At 33.0% G+C, this 12,177-nt stretch overlaps 1 protein-coding gene across 3 annotated transcripts in view; it reads left to right on the forward strand.

Annotated features, from left to right (window-relative positions):
- Window positions 1-972: 972 nt before the first annotated feature.
- Glra2 (glycine receptor alpha 2) overlaps window positions 973-12,177 on the forward strand; it is a 186,455-nt gene continuing 175,250 nt past the window's right edge. The window contains exons 1-3 of one of the 3 annotated variants that reach the window (XM_076918275.1): window positions 973-1,347; window positions 1,787-1,965; window positions 4,137-4,270. In XM_076918275.1, coding sequence (XP_076774390.1) covers window positions 1,898-1,965; window positions 4,137-4,270 — 202 coding nt within the window. In that variant the 5' untranslated portion in view covers window positions 973-1,347; window positions 1,787-1,897. The other 2 variants (XM_034486206.2, XM_034486207.2) reach the window with 2 other exon arrangements.

Below are 12,177 nucleotides of genomic sequence, written 5' to 3' on the forward strand. Positions count from 1 at the left end.
ATTTGATTCCCTAAAGTCTGTATTCTAGTACCTCATTTATTCTTGGATCTGCAGTATCATAATTTTTATTTCATTGGAATCTTCCCGTGTTTATAAAGTAAAAAGAACTTAGTTTGTTCTCCTCCGAATCTACCTTTGAAAAAGTATAGATTTTTTTTGCTACTTTGCTCTAATATTTAAGCCAACCCAAGAATAAGCTTGTCATTTATGGGGTACATTTAAAGGTAGTAGGGCATCCTCAAATCAAATCCTGTGATACAGTACCAGGGTGGCTAAGGAGTTATATTTCATGGACAAATGCAAATTCCTCACCCACTTCATGGTAGGGCACGCATTTTCAAGGAAAACTAGTTACTAACTAGTGTTAAAATATTTCTCCTTTCTCTTTTTATTAATAGTATTGGTAAATTCAACTGGAGAGAGCAGGTTACCTGATATGCTTTTGTATGGACTGTGAAACTTTCATTACTTTCAGTCAGTTGTCAGCCAGTATGAGAGAAGAAAAAAGGGCACTTAATTATTTGACCCTTCCTCGTGATTAACACTCTGTACTGGGGAGGTGGATGTAAGCCCCCAGTCTCACTTTTCCTTGCTCTATTTCTATCATGGAACCCAGTTCAAACCTTAATCAGGACAGGAAAAGGTTGCTACTGCCCTCTGCTGGCTCACCATCTTTTTTTTCCCCCTTTCGGTATTTATCAGTGACTTGAGGATGCCCAAAGATTTTATGCAACTGAACAGTAGAACGAACTTTCACAAGTAGGAAGATAGATCCATTAGGAACAAGAGGCTAAAATCAAAACAAAACACTCAAGAGCTGAGAAAGGCAGAAGATATTCTAAATTAAATTGGAGATCTCCGCGAACCTTTTTTTTTCCTTCTCATATGCGAAAGCTTATCTATGCCGAGGAAATACACACTCAACTTCAGCACAGGACTTCTTTTTTTCCGCTCGCTTCCACTGACCAGATGTTGACTTCCCATATCCCTATTATAATTTCAGTAAGCTGGATCTTGTTCTCTGTTTTCCTAGTTTACTTTTCTGATGCTTAAGCCTCCTTCACTCTCTTCTGCTTCAAACTCCTGTCCCGCCTACCCACAGACAGACTAGCATTTCTAGGAGCTCGACCGCAGCCTCACCTTTTCTCTCTACACAGACTCTTAGTTGTAGTTGTCATCGCGCCCCTTTCAGTCGCCCCTCACCAGAGAATCAGCTACTCTGCATTTCAACAGCAGGCGCATCTCCTCTCAAATGACTCTCTCCGACCCCCGCCCCAAGCTACTGAAAAAGGAAACATGCGCACTTCAGAGCTAGAAGCTGTCCGAGTGCTGAAATTTATAGGCTGGGTAAGATCACCTCTCCGTCTCTTTCTGTAGCCCTCATTCCAGCACAGGATCTCAGCATTTTTCCCCCTCTTTCCCCCAACCACTCCATTACACAGAGTCTTTTCTTCTCCCTCATTTATAACTTCTTTTAGAAAGAGAACATTCCCTAAGGTAAGGGGCTTTGCTGAATAGAAAAGATATAAAACAAAAGCTACAGCAGCCCGACTTCCAGCGTGGCATTGTCACCGGCCCCCTTTGCATGGTGGTGTGATTAAGGTAGCAGCATTTTTGTTATTTAGGAAAAGCAGCTAGGGGGATTCATCAGTTCTAAGGCTTTGTCTCTCCTGGGCTAACTGATGGTTCTGAGCCTTGGTTTGACCTGACCATGATTCCCAAGACTGGCACTTTTTGTTTTTTCTCAGCAAACTGTACAACCCCAAATCTCTTTTTGATTTTCAAGGAAACTAGATTCCTGCCAGATTTTGGGTCTGGACAATAAATAGACACTTTGTCCTAGTCTTCTTTCTGGAATCATTTCGGGATATTTTCCACAAGCATCACAGAAACAGGAATGAACCGGCAGCTAGTGAACATTTTGACAGCCTTCTTTGCATTTTTCTTAGGGACAAACCACTTCAGGTAGGTGAAATAATTTTGCATGCTTATATTTTCCACATGAAAACTGTTTTAAAGAGAAAGTATGTAATGATCTGTCTGTCTGTTCCCTGAATCCTACTATTTCAATGTTGAAGAGGAGAGTTTGCTTTCTTTTGTTCATTTAAAAGCTTGATTATGATGGGAGGGAGGCAAATGTTCACAAAAGCAAGTTTTATGTTGCATAGCTGTACTCTATGCATTTTGACACACATTTTCTCAGTCAATGTTATATTAAGATTAGACTAGTGAGTTGTGTGCTTTACATTTCTGTATAAGGTTGATATCTCTTGCATTCAAATTCTTCTGGAAGTCATTTAAAGGAATTATTGGGTGCAATGTTCTTTTTTCATATGGTGGAAGTGATTGGATTAATTTCCCAAGAGCATGCTTATTATATGTAAAATAAATAAGAATGCTGATTCTCAGCTGACTTGGGACTTCTGTTATATTTCACTAACTAAAATCATACTATGAAGTCTATGATTTAGAAAATTTTTTCAAGTAGTAAATATCTTTATACAACTCTATCCTACTGTTCAGTCTATTTGAAAATTGATTGCATATCAAAATTTAATTAAAAATGACATCTTTGTACTTCTGCCTGTATGAGAAATGGGGTGTGGATAATTAAAACAAGTGAGATGTCATATTTGCATGCTTGTATTTTCTACATAATTTACTAATTGTGAAATCAATTGATACTTCAAAATATCAATTTTATTGCCAGTGAGTGAAATATCCAGTTAATGACATAGAGTCTAAGACAGGCTAGACATAAAAATGTTATTAAAATGAAATATAGGTCATTTAATGTTTTAAAATATTTTATGGTATTTTTTCACAGAACCAGGAGAAATTGAACACATAGAAATAATGCTATGGGTACTGGGAAAACCTCTTATGTTCTTTTCAGGTTTACATCTCTTACTATCATTAAGAAAGATTGTAGGCTGTGTTTTTATTAGAGTCATCACCACCACCACCATCATCATCATTATCATCATCATCATCATCATCATCATCAGCCTCACTCCAACCACCATCATAATAAAATAATACTCAATTAATCAGATGAATCTGCATATGGAAATGTGAGTATTTCTGGATGACTATATCAATTTTTAACTCCCACCAAATGTTCATATCATTTTGAACTTATAAGTAATGACTCTGATTTGAAAAACTGGTATTATTGCTGTATTATCTTAATGGCAGAAATAAATAATTTAAAACACTTGTATATATATACATATATATACATATATGTATATATATACATGTTCACACAAACACTTTAGTGACTTTCAGTCAACTACCAATGTATCATGAAAGAATTTATTTTGTTACAAAACAAATATGTGATTTTTATATGCTCTTTATGACTTCTGATATAGATATCAAAATCTGAGAAATTTTCCCATCACCTTTTCCTGGTTTAGATCATGTAAAAGGTCCAATGACTTAGGAATGATATTCCATTAATGCTTTATTGGAGAAACAGAAATTTATATGTCCATATATGAATAAGAACTGAGAAAATATTTCAAGTAACATATTCATTATTGGTATATTTTAAAATGGTGGTAAAATTCCAAGTGAAGGTTATTTTTTTCAGATAATACATTGGAAAAGACTAATGCTTATGTCTGCAATAGAATGGTAGCAAGTGAGAAAATATGCATGTAATAATTAATTGTATTATTTAGTCCATCTTATTATTATATATTTCTCATAAATGGTAAAAGATAAACTTAAAGCTGAAATATAACAATTTTTATAGCCATGAAGAATTGATATTATATTATCATATGAATTTAAATAACGGTCTTCAATTCTCTGATAATTCTAAAAACAAAAATCCTTTAAACATCCACAAATCTTGAACCTGAATTTATATACATTACCCACCTTAAACAAAATATAATTAAAGTGCAGAAACTTGGTTGACATTGCTCGGGATTTATTCTTCTCATCTGTTGAAGTTAACTTTAAAGAATGTTCAAGTTGAGAAGTTGATCAAGACCTTAAATTTTTCTATTTTTCTTCTTGTTAGTATATTAAATATCTTTTCCAAAATACAGCTCAAATGTTCTGTATTAGTTCTCAAAGGATGAAAGGGTAATTTTTACTAAAAGAGTTAATAATGTGTTTAGGGAAGCTTTCTGCAAAGATCATGACTCCAGGTCTGGAAAACATCCCTCGCAGACCCTATCTCCTTCAGATTTCTTGGATAAATTAATGGGAAGAACATCAGGATATGATGCAAGAATCAGGCCAAATTTTAAAGGTAGGTTTCAGTGAAAGTTTATGTTGCAGCTTTGTGAAATGTCTCAGGTGGAGGAATACTTGGCACTGAAGTACACATCCATTGCACACTTTCAGGCTCACTGTAAAAAGAATGAGCAAGTATGTCATTTGTTTTATTTCAGCCTTCTTTTAAATATTTCTAGATTTAAACATTTTATTTAGTGCTTAGCACTTGTCATGTTCAAAAACTTTCCTTGTTTTTTTTTTTCCTTCTATTCTACAAGTAAGCCTAGTGGCAGAGATTATTGTTACAATCCTTATTTTTGTCTTAAGTTGGACTATGGCTGAAAGTGACTACAAGAACAAATGATAAAGTTTGCTTGCATGAACATCTATGAAGATACACACCAAGTTCAAAGTGTACACCAAAATACTCGTTTTCAATATCTATGTGAGTGTAAATTTAGCATTTTAATACAGTACCTGATGTTTTGTAATCTTTCAGGCCTCTAACATTTGAACTCTGTTAGAAAAGGCTTTAATTTAATATATCAGATACTTTCAATTCCAACTTACTTAAATATTCTAATTGTTGATTTGAAATTATTTATTTGAAATTAATGAAAAGAAGTGGTGTGGGAATCTAAAATACACCTGTCAGAGATGGTGAATACTTTTTGTTTACTTGGAAGAAAATACATGGTTAATCTTGTTTTTGCTCTTTTAACATTACAAAATACAGTTATTACTTTGTAGAAGTAATTGATTTATCCATTTATTTCTGTTTATTTTAAATCAGAAAATAACTGTTGTAAAGAAACAAACAATTGTTGCTAGAATTGAATTGTTTTGATGCTTTTGTTTTTAATGCATATTTTAAATGGCAAGTGTCCTTTCTAAATTATTGAGTATAGCATACCATACTGTGAGATGTGTATGATATTTTATAAAGGGGGATACTTTGGAACTACTGTGTAGCAATACATACATCACTTTGGTTTTGCTCATCAATAATTTAATCATGTTACTTTCCTGGAGTTTTGATTCCTATTATTGGCAAATATGAGCATGAAAACTAAATTCTAAATTGATTACTTCTTTAAATATAATGCCTCTGAATATACCCAGTTTGAGCACACTCCATATACTTGCATATCATAATTCTGGCAAAACAAATGTTTTTTTTTTTTTAATTGAAAATGTTTCTTTAAAAAGAAGGCTAAGTTCAGCTTTCCTGAAGAAAATCTGTAAGCTCATTCAATTTTCTACAATTTTGTGGATACTTCTCAGAAACTCAATATTTGAAATGAAGTTATACGATTAACAAGCCAAGAGTCAGCTTTCAATGGTATTGCTCATTCACATATATAGAGTCTAAACCATGTGTGCAACACTAGTGCTGGGTACTTTGGAAAACTGAGAGAGGAAACAGGTGTGTGCACACAAAACATTCAATGGGGTAAAGATGTTGTATGAGTAAGTATAGTATTTGAAATTAAGTATCGTGACATAGTATGGATATAATACAACAGGTTCCCTCATGCTGGAGAGATAATTTTCTACTAAGCCCTTAATATAAAGCCTCATTCTTATCCAGATAGTGAAAACTCAAGTTCATAAGTATTTTTTTTCATGATTAGAGTAATTGTTATCACTGCCAAATATTAGTAAAACAAGCATATGTGTGACTATGCAGTGATTTAGTATGCACATAGAATGAATTATGATTTTTTACAAGTTTTTTCTCTACTGTTTCTTCTCTGGATGACACTCTTTACAAATGATGCTAAAAGGTCAATGAGCAAGGAGGTTGGGGTTAGCAGTGAAAAGTCACCCCTTTGTGATCTAGTCAATATGTAAAGAAAAAAATACAGAACTTTTAAAGGACTGATTTAAGATAGATGAAAAAGAATATCACTTTCAATTCTAAAGTGAATGAATGTCATTGAGTTTTGTCTTCTCCCTTTAACTCTCCACTACAATGAACACTATTATTGTCTCACAAACTTATTTAGATAAACTATTTATATTCGACCAGGTCAATTATGTGACATCTTTTCAAGGTGTTCTTTAGTTTAGGGACCTTGGTATTTCAATGTGAATGATTCTCTAATATTTTGAGGTAAAATAATTTCTTATCCTTGGCACTCTAATGGAACATTATATGTCTAATAAGACAAATATGCATATTTATGCCTTATTCATCTACTCTACACTACTTAAGACAGGATGGTATCCTATTTTATATATACACACATGAGTTTTTGGCAGGTTAAGGCAAATAACTCATCCTTTTTAGTAGAATGAGAAAATAAGAAATAAGAGATAGAAATGCAAATTAAATTGTGAAAATGATTGCTTCTAATTAACTTACTAGATGTTGAGAGTGGGACTTTGGACAGCAGTAGATATAGTGACTAATAAAAATGATGTTAAATTCATGTCGAGAACAAAATTAAAATTGAGAAATAATTGGAAACTTGGAGCATCAAGAACCTAGGAAGTACTTATACTTTTTTGTAAATATGTGAATGAAATGTTGAAATGAAGAACAATTAAGAGAAGTGATTGCATCTGGAATGGGGAGAGACTACTTCCAAAGCAAGGGGTGATAATAATAAACATGCTGATCTTGATATTGATAATAACAGGGGTAAAGAAGAAGAGAAAAAGACAAATTCTTACCATAAGAACAAACCCACACCAAATATGGGATACTAAGATCAGGTGAATGGCTCCTCCATGAGCTTTGGGAAATGGTAGAAAATTTCTCTGCTTTCCTTACTACATCTCATTGGAAAATGAAAAACCAAATATAAATGTATAACTTTTTTTCTACTAGAAAGCTTTTTTTTTCCAATGTACTTTCAAGTCAGAAAAATATTTCATGTCTATTCCCTTTCCCTGATGGGTTTTGAAAGATGTCGTATTGGACATACATATATGAAGGAAGATAGATGCAAACTAGGAAAAGAAACAAGAAACAATTCCGTCTTAGTCCCTGTAATTGAGAGACATTCTTAGAAACTATAGAGAAAAAGTAACTTTTCTTATACAAGTGTATAAACAAACTTATGAGTCAGAATTGCCAATTGAATTCTATATGTAAGATTCATAGAGATGCAAATGAGACTGTCAAAACTTAAATTTTCAAATTTCCTTGTTAAAAAAAAAAACAAAAAAAAAAAAACAAGTAATGCCCATTCCCAATTACCTTGTCCTAAAACCATGGAAAAATGTTGATTCTGTATCAACAGAGATTCTTCTTCCCTCCACTTGGGTGACTGGTCTCATTTATCATGGTGCTGTGTTCCATCATCCTATCACATTTGCCTTTGTCACTGTTATGTACCTTGAAAATGTTACTTTCAACACTAAGCATTTAATGAAATGCTCAAACATGGATAAAATGCATTAGCTCTGTTTCTCTCATTTTGAAACAAAGCCTTTATCTCTTTTAATACAATTTTCTTAGAAATAAAATTAACTTCAAGTTAAATCCTGAATCTCATCCCAGTGTGAACAAATACATTTGCACTGCAGCAATCCAAAGGATAGGATTTTAAATAGCTAATAACAGGGAAGGAATATCCCTTCCTCATCTTTGTGCTTGCTATGCAAACTAATTTTTCTCTTATATAGATATCTATGTTTGAAACTGGGATGTGTGACATTAAAACCTACATTTGCACTCAATATATCTTTCTGAAATTTCCAATGAGTTAGTAGCTAAAGAAATGTTTCATATATAGTTAGAGCTGGGTTGATCCTCTTCCATGAAACCAAAGATCTTCAGGCTTTGACTTTTGGAGACTGTAGCACAATTCAGTTGAAGTTCAGATATGAATATCAACTCCTATCCAGTTGAAACAGGTAAAAATGTTACCTTTCTCAGTTACGAATAAAGTAGTCAATCATGACCATGTATTTGATCACATGAACATTGGGCATTACTTTGAATTTTAAAAATAAAGAATAGGATACTTCTAAGTGTGAGGCATGAGTCTGCAGAAAGTAGTAAAAGCCCTCAGGCACCCTAAAGGGTACCAAAACCTTGCCTATTCTGAGATCTCCACTTTATTAGGAACTGCAGAAAATACTGTCTCAGTTATTTTGGTAAAAAATTATGGAATCATATGAATTATCCATTGTACAAGTACTTTCATCACAGAATTTTTACTCTGCTGTAATTTAGGATTTCCCAGAATTAATCAACTGGTTTGAGGTATATTCATTTTTTAAGCCTTGGGATGGGGAGAAAAGCCCAAATCAGTGTTGAAACATATTAGGGTAATTGTTAGAAAATATAAAATGCTTGTTTTTCAGATATCTATAAGTTTCAGTATAAAAATATGAAGTATATAAATGCAGCATGTGCTTTTGTAGAGACACCGGTTTTTAAAATTATGGCAACAGTACTTATTTCAAGTGGACTAGAACTAAGCCAAATTACAAGATGACTGTCATTTCTATTAGGAAAAAAATGTCCTTGGCTATATACTGAAAATGGAAGAAACTAGAAACTTGAAGAAAACTAAGAGAAAGAAAAGAAAGAACATTAGATTATTGAAAATAAGAATGCTATATTTTAGAACAAATTGTAAAACCACTTTCCAAAGTGTTTTCAGTATGTTTATACATTACCTTTCCAATGTACATATAACATGAATATATGTGTCTGTCCTTAAATCTTGATTGTATATGCACTAAAATATTTAAAAGATACAGATGAGAATATTAGTTGCCTCTAAGAAGTGTGAGTGATTACCAGGGGACCTAGGATCAAAAGAATTTTCCTTTTTTCAGCATGTCTGAATTTTGGTCATTACACACACTTCTATTTCCAAAGGAGAACTAATTTGTAAATATTTATTGAAAGGCAGAATTCAAGGAATATTCTTTCTCAAATTGTTCAGGCTTTAATTACAGATTAGAACAAATGCCACTTTAGGTACAGTAGTGTGAGTATGGCCTGATTTCAATGATATTCAAAACTCCTGTCTGAAATTCCCTGACTAATGTATTTCTTAAATTAGCTTGCTACTATCATGGCTCAAATTCCAGTGCTGTTGCTTCTGTTTTGCATTAATTTCTCATCTCACATTAAAACAAATGATGAAAGCAATAGTAAGGCTTATCAGTTACTTTCTCCAAAATTTATTTGAGAATATTGTTTCTAGTCTAGAAAATGTAGACCCTAGGTTTGGAGGGCTTGTTTCAATTAATTAAATTTTTCTTAATGTTTTTAATCCAGGTATAAAAAGCATTCTAATTACTCTCATTTCCTACCCTGTCAAGCTGTTACTCCTCTCTAAAGATTCATTTCCCACATTTTTTTTACTGTTTTCTGTGACCCACTGAGTGTTGCTTTGTTTTGTTTTGTTTTTGCTTGTTTGTTTGGGTTTTCAAGACAGGTTTTCTCTGTGTAACAGTTTGACTGTTCTGGAACTCACTTGGTAAACCAGGCTGGCTTCTATCTCACAGAGATTTGCCTACCTCTGCCTCTTGAGTGTTTGCATTAAAGGTATGTGTCACCACACCCAGATCACTGGGTGAGCTTTAAAGAACAAGACAATTGCAGGTCAACATGTGGGTAACAAAAAGAAATTTACATGTAGCTGTTTTGTTCAAGAATGACATTAATGAAGATTTAGACATCTGAAACCCACAGATTGTATCACAATATACTTTAGTTTTGTGTGCTATATGAACATCAGTCCATCTGTATTACACCAGCCCCCAATCCTTTCCTTAGGGGATACTTGTTAGGAATTATAGTTGGTATCAAAAGAAAGAGCCCACAATATAATAATGATTTCTTACAAAGCACATGCCAAAAGCTTTATCAGTATGTGATTTCTCTTTGCATAGGAACAGATTAGCATTGTGGACCTGTGTCTAGAAGATTTACATTTATGTTGTTTTTCAGCCAGTTTTGAGAAAAGATATCTTTACATTTATTCATTTCCTGTATATTCTTGTACCTTTAACTGCATCATTTGTGTTATTCTGAGACTCAAATGAGGAAAATAGTCATGCAGTTTAGTTGTTTTCATCTATTAAAATAGTTTTCATCTAAGTAAGTAGTTATAATTACTTGCAAAAGAAGTGTATAATATTGGGTCTTTCAACATTTCAACATGTGGTCACTGAGAGACCTAGAAACGATGATAAAAGGAAATAACAGACTTCCAAAAAGTGATCCCTTCATCTCCACAGATGCATTGTGCCATACACATGCTCAGAAATCTGCATCATGCTGATAGGCATGTGTATACACACACACACACACACACACACACACACACATCACACACATCAATAATAATAGGTAAATGCATGCGGTAATGAATGAGTGAAGGCTTTTTGAAGCCCTGAGACTGTACCCCTGCTTGAAGATCTAATGGTAGCTAATGATTGGTGGGCCAGGAAGAAACATTTTCTTCACTGGTATAGTCACTGTTAAGGTGCCCATATCCTATAACTGATCTCTTCCATGCAATAAATCAACAAGAATCAAAATAAACATGAAATTAGAAGGGTAGTTGTGAAATGGAAGGGGATCAGCAGGCATTAGAAGGTAAAAGGTGATACATACGATCAAACTACATTATTTAAATGCATGAAAATATCTAATAAAACTTGTTATGATGTATGGTTAATATATTTTAGTAAAATAGGAATAAATCACAAATTGAACTTGTGTAAGAGGGAGTATTGTTACACTGAGCTATTACTACCATTCCTGAATTATTTAACTCAGCGTTTACTGTGATTATCAGAACATATCCTTCATTACTATATATATCAACATAGATATTGATTTGTTTTAATTGGAAGAAACCAGTTAGACACATTCCAGCACATTTTATTCTACTGCTAGTGACTGTACAGCAGATGCTATGTATCTCACTTAGTTTTTCTTTTATTAGTTCAGTGGGAGCATTTTTAATGTAAAAGGGTTATTTGAAATGTTTAAATATGAAGCCAAGAGGGAGCCATTTATATGAAGGCATTATATTTCTCCTTTCAAATACTGCCCATGATTATTACATTGGATTTGTCTAAAAGAATAAACCAAGTAAAAACGGCAGACAAAATTTCACCCAGTCTATGAAAGGGAGATCCTACATTTAACTTCTGTCATTATTATTTTGTTTCTGGTGTATCCTCTTGCCTGTTTACTGTTGTTGAAGGTTCATTACACAAACACATGTAATTGATTTCTAATTTTACAGTAAATGTTTTAAAGAGAGCATTTCATCTTTGCAACATGAGAGTTTAAGAGCATGAGAAATAGAGGCCCATCATGTAGTCTTTGAGAAAGTATTATGTAAATCCTTAGTCAATGATGAGTAACTCCATATATTTACTTTCTCCACTAAAAATGTCTAACGATCTTGTGCTGAGTTCAAGAGAGCTTTCTGACCCTTCCTATCTTGAATGACAAGTGAATCTATGTTGCTGATGAATCCATAGTTAAATTTTAAGAAATAAAAATTTAAAAATATAATGACAGATATCTTAAGATGTCTTTGTACTTAATAATTTTGTACAGTATAATAATTCTAGTTGGAGTCATTAGGTTTAGAGTAAGAATAGCCTTTGGATTATTCTTAATAATGCTGTAGTAGATGAGAGATATTTTCCTGTGGTATTGGATTAGACAATTATTTGAATAGGGCATTAGAAAGAGAAACATATCTATCAAGCCTATTAATATGACTTTTGGAAGTAATATTTATATTTTTCACTGAAAATATTTTTATACAATATATTCTGATCAAAGAAACTGAAGACACCGTGCTATACAGTACTTGGTCACTGACTATTTTCTTGAGAGGGTTGTTCTGTATATTTATGACTGATTATAGATTCTTGTAACATATAAAAACCTCTCAAGGACTGATATGAACAAAAGATTTAAGTATCTGAGTGTCTGTTACT

Source organism: Arvicanthis niloticus, chromosome X, assembly GCF_011762505.2.
Source record: "Arvicanthis niloticus isolate mArvNil1 chromosome X, mArvNil1.pat.X, whole genome shotgun sequence".
NCBI classification, from domain to species: Eukaryota; Metazoa; Chordata; class Mammalia; order Rodentia; family Muridae; genus Arvicanthis; species Arvicanthis niloticus.